The sequence below is a fragment of the Fundulus heteroclitus genome, chromosome 19, assembly GCF_011125445.2.
Source record: "Fundulus heteroclitus isolate FHET01 chromosome 19, MU-UCD_Fhet_4.1, whole genome shotgun sequence".
NCBI classification, from domain to species: domain Eukaryota; kingdom Metazoa; phylum Chordata; class Actinopteri; order Cyprinodontiformes; family Fundulidae; genus Fundulus; species Fundulus heteroclitus.
This window is the reverse complement of record NC_046379.1, coordinates 24,182,157-24,189,798: the sequence shown is the minus strand read 5'-3', so window position 1 is coordinate 24,189,798 and position 7,642 is coordinate 24,182,157. Positions and strand designations below refer to the sequence as shown.

General features: G+C 36.5%; 1 protein-coding gene and 1 non-coding gene across 2 annotated transcripts; one reads left to right on the top strand and one right to left on the bottom strand.

Moving 5' to 3' along the window:
• Positions 1-311: 311 nt before the first annotated feature.
• trnal-cag lies at positions 312-394 on the bottom strand. Its single transcript has one exon. It is a non-coding gene; the product is annotated as a tRNA-Leu (tRNA).
• A 4,088-nt stretch (positions 395-4,482) lies between these two features.
• dusp23b (dual specificity phosphatase 23b) lies at positions 4,483-7,437 on the top strand. The gene is made up of 3 exons (XM_012872316.3): positions 4,483-4,790; positions 5,732-6,011; positions 7,201-7,437. The coding sequence occupies exons 2-3, from the start codon at positions 5,742-5,744 to the stop codon at positions 7,384-7,386; spliced, it is 456 nt and encodes a 151-aa protein (XP_012727770.2). The 5' UTR covers positions 4,483-4,790; positions 5,732-5,741; the 3' UTR covers positions 7,387-7,437.
• The last annotated feature ends 205 nt before the right edge of the window (positions 7,438-7,642 follow it).

Below are 7,642 nucleotides of genomic sequence, written 5' to 3'. Positions count from 1 at the left end.
CAGGTCAGATGTGATCTGAGTAGGTAGCACAAGGCTACATATTTTGCATTATTTTATATATCCATTATAGAAATTAGGCCTACTCATTGAGCCAAGGGTCTAATAATGTTGGCATGGTTTATTAATTAATTTATTTGTGGTAGCGTCAGGGAGCTTGAGTAGCTTTTGTGTTTTTGCCATCCAATCTTAAAATTGTATTAGTGAGAAATTATATCTAATGTAACTTAAAATAATGTTAGTACAGAGAGTGGCATGGCAACCACATGTCCACGTTTATTAGCATTTTAAAAAGAAATCAAAGCAAAAGATGTTGTCAGAAGTGGGATTCGAACCCACGCCTCCAGGGGAGACTGCGACCTGAACGCAGCGCCTTAGACCGCTCGGCCATCCTGACATAGAGACCTATGTGAGAACTGTTGCTCATATGATCTATCAACAGAAAATTAGTTCTGTATTTTTTTAAAAAAAATACATAATGATGCTTAATGATAACGTTAGGACTCATTGCGCTGTGCACTGCACTCAAGCCAGCCGCCACTTCAAAAAACAACAATCAAGCCAGACCTCATGCGGTTTTTGTAGGTCACGCAAGCACCATGCATTACGGTAGGAAGTTCTGAGACTACTTTTCAAAATAAAAGCAATATGTTTGACGTGTATCAACCTTTTTTATTCTTTATTTTTTACACATATCGACTTGAGTTAGTTGATTTATAGTTTTTACTGCTTTCTGTAATTTTTTTATTATTCAGGTCTGATAGTGGATATGGAAATATATATTTTGGTCACCCTCATTAGCCTCAATAACTACTAAAAAATTTTTTAAGTGTTTTTCAAATGAAAACACACCCTAAAAATTTTTGAAAACTCTCAGAATAACTAAAAAGTATTAAATATCTAACAGCCTTTTTGACTCTTCAAAGAACATTTTTAAAAACGTATAAACATTCTTGGAAGTAAAATATGTACAAGGACAACTATAGCACGTAGTATTTACATAAAATGCAACTTGTGCTGAAACAGTCTATGAAATGAGCTGGTGGTTTATTTGGTTTCATTGTAATGCCCAGGTATTTCCCCTAGGTGCTTTAGCAAAAGGGTGAAGTTCGAGCAAACTGCATTGACACCCCAGTTTTACAGCTTCACTATCATTGTGTTAAATCACTGTTCATATAGACAGCATATACCATCAAATCATTGACTTACAATTTAGTCAACAGAAATATTTGAAACGCAATTATTTGCTACCTAATATTATTCTAACAGAATACTTAAGTAGCAAATTGTGTTTTGTGCACTTATTTGCTCTCAGTCCAAATGTTCTATTTTGGAAAAAAGAAGTGGAAATAAAACTTTTTGTTTTTGTCCGATTCATCTAATAATCGCATAAATAATCTTCCGATTAATCAATATTAAAATAATTAGTGATGCAAGATATTAAAATTTTCAACTGATATCGATAACCGATATTTTTCTGCTTTTCGTGGCCGATACCAATTCCGATACCGATAAATTCATATTCGACATAGTTTTTGCATAATCTGCAGCTTGTGCTATGAAAAACTAATTATTTAGCAGCTGTGGCTTATTTATAACAGCAAACTAAAGGTTTTGGCTCTTCAAATATTTTTTTATACCATCACACAAAAAAGTTGTAATTTGACACAAAAGACACAAATCAATTTAGAATACAAAGAGCATCCCTTAAAAATTACTGAACAAATCTATGGCTTAACTGCAAAGGCATTTGTGAAGTCAAAAAATAATAACCACAGCAAAGGTCAAAGTAAAAGGTACAACTTCTTAAAAAAAAAATTCAGAAGGCTATCAGCAAAGGTATTTCTGGAGTCAAGTCAAATCATTTTCGAACATGAAATTATCTGTACTAACATGCATATAAAAATTCAATAAAATCAAGAAAAGTGCATTCTCAAAAATGAGGTGCAATGATGACGATTTTTCAGGTGAGCTATTAGGTTTGTTGTGTTAAAACCTAAATCCTTCTTTCCTCCTCTTGAAATTCTTGCTGAACAGGTTTTGCAAACTGCAATGCTGTTGTCATCTTCTAATATCCAGTTTGTTTATTTATAGTCAGGCAATAATGGAGCCAAGCCTGGGTCCTGATAGTAAGGAACGCAAAATCCACAGGCTATTTTTATCGGAAGAATTTACTTATGGGGCCGATATAAAATTCCACCATATCGGCCGATATTTCATCGGTCCGATATATATCGTTTATCCCTAAAAATAATCATTAGTTGCAGCCCTATAAATTTGGTTATCAAACAGAATTGGTGAAGCTAGGTTCCAAAACACAAGGTTTTTATCAAATCTATAACTGATTAAAATTTGAGAGTCAACCCCAGTCAAGATGGCCACCAGGTCAGCTCAACAGGGAAGTTTAATGAAATTAACTCAAATGTATTGTTTTATACATTGATGTGGAAGTGAGTTTTATTCATCTAAACACTGACTTATACAGCCAATCAATATACTACCTTTCTAACACAGAGAAATTACTTTTGAAAGCCACGGCTGTTTCTTAATATCTATAATAATGGCACATAAAACATGTGAACACAAATCGGTTCATTTCAAATATTCAACTAACAGTACATCCAATAACATACTATTAAACGCGACATTATCTTTTTCATTTTAAAACCCTTGATGATCTGCTCTCCCTCGATGAGTGTTAGACCTCTATATTTACTTTATGCTCTAAAACTAAGTTAATCCACAAATTCACAAAGTTTTTAATAAGTATTGTTACTGAGGTACAAATTAGTATACAAATGACAAAATAATTACAAATGCTAATCCGAGTGTGCAATCAGGCATTCATCTGACTTAGTAGCTCACTAAGATGGCATTTAGTTACGACAGACAATTTGAAACTCATATACTGTTTTTATGTTGCAAATACTACTCAGGATTACCTGGATATAGCATGATCACATGTCCATGATCACATGTCCATTACATACACTAAGATCTGTGTGCATGTGCGTACAAATTTTGTACCATGTCCCTAAACAGAGTTTGGACACAATGAAACCATGTTTACCACTTTGCAATATATTCCTGTCGGATATTCTATATATTAGCTATACATGGCAATCTTTAGCTATAGGAATCCCTGCCTGATCCTATCTGATGCCATCAGTATTTGTTCACCCAATAGCAACTCTTTCCTTTTCCGTGTTCTTTTTTGATGTAGAAAAACTGATGGCTGGAATGTTTGGAAAAGCTTTCATCACTTCCGTTGTGATCTAAAAAAGGTAGAATATTAGTTAATCATAACATATACCTAAATCAAAGAAGAAATATAAGTGTCACCTAGTAAGGTTGCATATTTTATCATGAAGCAAAGTTTTCATATGTATTACAGTTAGGGATGTCCAAATCCAATATTGATATAGGAAATCGTTCCGATATCAGTCAAGAAAAGAATATTGAAATATGTCGGCCCAGGTCTTGAGTCTCAAATATCAGAAGGCTGAGAAAAAAATATATGCTTGTTTTCGCCTCTATTTAAAGTTTTTGTAACCCTTTGGCTAATAATACATGTCAGTTATTCATACCTATTGTTGTGTCTCTTGATCAAACCTTTTATAACATTCCTCACTACAAAATGCTTATTTAAAGTATGTATGATTTGTGCTGATATTGTATCAGGTCTATATCCGCATCAGTCAATACCCCAAACTCCAATATACGTATTGTATCAGAAATGAAAAAGTCGTATCGGGACATCCCTAAATACAATCCAAAGTTTAATAGATAGATAGATAGATAGATAGATAGATAGATAGATAGAGAGAGAGAGAGAGAGAGAGAGAGAGAGAGAGAGAGCTGTTTTGTCCAAGTTATAGAAAAGATCATAACAAATAACATTCTGTGTGCTTTCTTCTTAGTCTAGCTACAAAAAAAATCCTATTGATGATCATATTTCTCTGTGAATAACAAACAGTATTTAGCTTCCAATGCATTGAGAAATCTTATATATGGCCAATACACATGTTAGAAAGGTCTTTCAGTTTGAAATTCCACATCAAATCTTAATGAGCTTTGTTGAGCAGCATCTGGAGGTGTTCTACTGTCCTGCTGAAGTGACAGTATCCACTGAAGGCGTCCAGTTTAGTAGCAACGTTGACAGCAACTTAGGTCAGAGTGACTATATAGAGAGATTTTCAGTGGCTTTTATTTAGAAATTCCACATCATGTAGATGGACTTTGATGAGTAACATCTGGAGATCATCTTTCATCTGTAAGTGAAAGTATTCATTAGTTTTAGTAGTTATTGAGGTTAATGAGGGTGACCAAATATATATTTCCATATTCACCAGCAGAACTGAGTACTAAAAAATATTACATAAAGCAGTAAAACATATCAACTAACTGAAGTCCATAAATGTAAAAATAACACACACTGCTTTTATTTTGAAAGGTAGTATCGTTTGTTACTACGTAATGCATGGCATACTACCGTAATGCTTGGTGTTCGCGTGACCTACAAAACCGCGTGAGTCGCAGTGCGACTCCGACAACATGCCTCTACCTAACCCTGCTTTATAATGATGGGTGTTGGCCGCACTGAAATGGATTGTTACTGATTTCTAGGTTTGGATGAGCTGACACATGGGATTGGTCCTCCCACACATACTGTTTCACTTCTTTATTTCAACTTCACGGCACCTGATAGGCGCTGAACAGCATACCGGCATTCAGCTAAGCTAGCAGCAGCTCGGAGTCGGCGCTAAGCAGTCCGTCCTATTCTCACATAGACAGTAAGTTATTTTGTTAATATTATTTTATATCCGCTCAGCATAAAAGCGCTGTTTCTACTAATATGAACGGCGGTTTGTTTACGCAAACAATGCTCTGTTTGAGCTGCTTGCTTCTGGTGTTGCTAATGCTAAGCTACATGCTACAGCGCAGTTTTCTAATGTTTTCATGTCCCTCGCATGTTTATTTTCCCGTTCTGGACGTAATTACGGTTGAATTAATCTAATCCAGTGACGGTCGTGGTAAGAGTGCGGAGCCCCTTGCTTCTCCTGCTTTTACTGTGGCACCTTGAAACTGTGTTTATACGCGAAAAACGACTGGGTTTGATTAACACGTTTCATGGGAAACAAAAGGCTGTAAATAAAAGCTAAAGGTTCGTTTATGGTGTTATGTGCACATTCAGCGGCAGCTGTAATCCTCCTGCTGCCAGGCTGCTGAGGTGCAAAACATCTAAAAGGGTTGAAATGTCTCAAGCTGTCTGGTTTGGTTTCTACAGAACTGCACAGCTCCTGCAAAGATATCACAGGAAATTTCTGGATCTTATGTTTTTTGTTTTGGGTTTTTTCAGCTGACTGATTTTTACTGATTTAAAAACAAAATTAATTGGTGAACTGAATAGTTCACACAGCGCTGATATAATATGGATTAGAACCAACCTGACTGATAAAAACCCTTTTCATACGGGAAAAACTGACACATTATTTCAGGGCTATTTTCAGCAGTCAGGGTTGCTCAGTGGTTTTTGAGGCACTTTTATTATTGTCCTGTCATCAGTCTGACCTGACAAGGCCACATTCTACCTTTGTAGTGCTCATACAGTACTGTACCTTTTATCATGTATTATTATTATTATTATTATTATTATTATTATTATTATTATTATAATGTATGTCTGAGCTAGAAACGGAGAGGGAGTAAAACATACTCTGATTTCTCCCCCCAGACTGACAGTCATGGCCTCCTCTCCTCCAAACAACTTCTCCTGGGTGGAGCCCGGCAAGCTGGCTGGACTGGCCTTGCCCAGGATGCCATGTGAATATCGGTACCTGCTGGACAACGGCATAAAGCACCTCGTTTGTCTTTGTGAGAGGAAACCACCCAACCACGACTCCTGCCCAGAGCTGCAGCTTCACCACATTAAGATAGCCGACTTCACTCCTCCGTCACCCAGCCAGATCGACAGATTTCTCTCTATTGTGGAAGAGGCCAACTCCAAAGGAGAGGTATGAGCTCAGACACTAACGGGAGTATCAGAACTCTCCAAGAATAGGGTTCATATTTAATTATGACTTTGCCAGAATATTTAGCCAATGGGGTTTTGTTTGACTTTAATAATTCCCTTGAGACTGGTGGCAAAGACAAAATGACTTCCTGAGCTTCCTGCTCCTTTTAAAATGTGCAAATCAAGAACGTATTGGATTGAAGGAGGGATTTCTGCATGTGAAACTGTGCATAACTTAAAGCTTCTTCTAGCCTGAGTAATTATGTTGTGTTTTTGCTTTCATTTAATAGTCCTCACCTTCATCGCCATGAATTATTGCCGAACTTAAAATAAGGAAATAAAGCAAAGATCTTTTAAAAATAAGTGATATCCTGTAAATAGCAGTCTAGCTTGCTTTTTGTTCTTCAGAAAACAATTCACATAAGCGCAAATCTGAATGTGGTTCAGTGGGATTTTATGTGTTAGACCAACACAAAGTACATCATAATGCAAAATGGAAAGATAAGTAAAAAATTATTCACAAATTAAAATCCTTAATTTACATGTTTCTGAGGCTTTCCCCCCCCCCACACACGTTTAGGGCCACAGCACATTTCTTTACTTAAATAACGCCACCTTTAGTTCAATTTAAAATATAAATACAGCCTATATAATTAACATAAAGTGAGGTTAGCACAAATTAAACACGTGCAGCAAAATCAGTGTCAACTCATTTTTAGAAGGATGGGTGAAGCCACATTCTGGCAAATAGATGAATGAACATAACTTATTTCAATAACTCACACCATCTCATCATTAATTGCAAACATTGATTATGGCCTAGTAATTCTTTAGTTGATTAAGTTTAAACATAAGAATAACATATACCTGAATCTTACTCAGTCTTAATCTTAATCTTATTTTGATTTCAGCATTTTTGAATAATTATATCGCTCATCACCTAAAATTTCATCTTAAACATCCGAACCTGTGGATGTCACGTGACAGAAAGTGGGGAAAAAGTTGAATGAGTAGAAAGACTTTTGCAACAGACCCTATTCTTACAGCTGAAACTGAGTCTGGTTTTAGCTCGACATCTGAAACCTGTTGAGCTAAAACAGCAGCAAATACCTGTCTAAGCTCAGAAACCAATGCCGGGTGTGTCCATGTTCTCAGTCCACCTGAACTAACATTGTCCTGTTTGCCGCCAGGGCGTGGCCGTTCACTGCATGCACGGGCACGGGCGCACAGGGACCATGCTGGCCTGCTACCTGGTGAAGATGAGGAAAATCCCCGGGGTCGACGCCATCAACGAGATCCGCCGACTTCGCAGCGGTTCCATTGAAACCCACGAACAGGAAAAGGCTGTCGTCCAGTTTCACCAGCGCACAAAGTAGCTTCATAATGACAGCCAACATTTGAGCCACATGCATTAAGGATTTGGGAAACGAAACATGAAATTAGGGAATCGTTTATATCTTAACAAACGCTTTATTATCTTGTAATTTGGGAAATACAAAAGTGTATTACATTCAAATGAATTGTCAATACTAATGTCATTACTTAGACACATTTCTGCACATATTTACTGTACTGTACAGTGCCTTACAAAAGCGCTCATCCTATCACATTTTGTCGCCAACTTTAATGTAT

Excerpts from the sequence above, each read along its gene's own strand:
- dusp23b (XM_012872316.3), top strand. The coding sequence starts at position 5,742 with ATGGCCTCCTCTCCTCCAAACAACTTCTCCTGGGTGGAGCCCGGCAAG. Across the intron at positions 6,012-7,200 it reads AGGCCAACTCCAAAGGAGAG|GGCGTGGCCGTTCACTGCAT; the intron begins GTATGAGCTCAG and ends GTTTGCCGCCAG.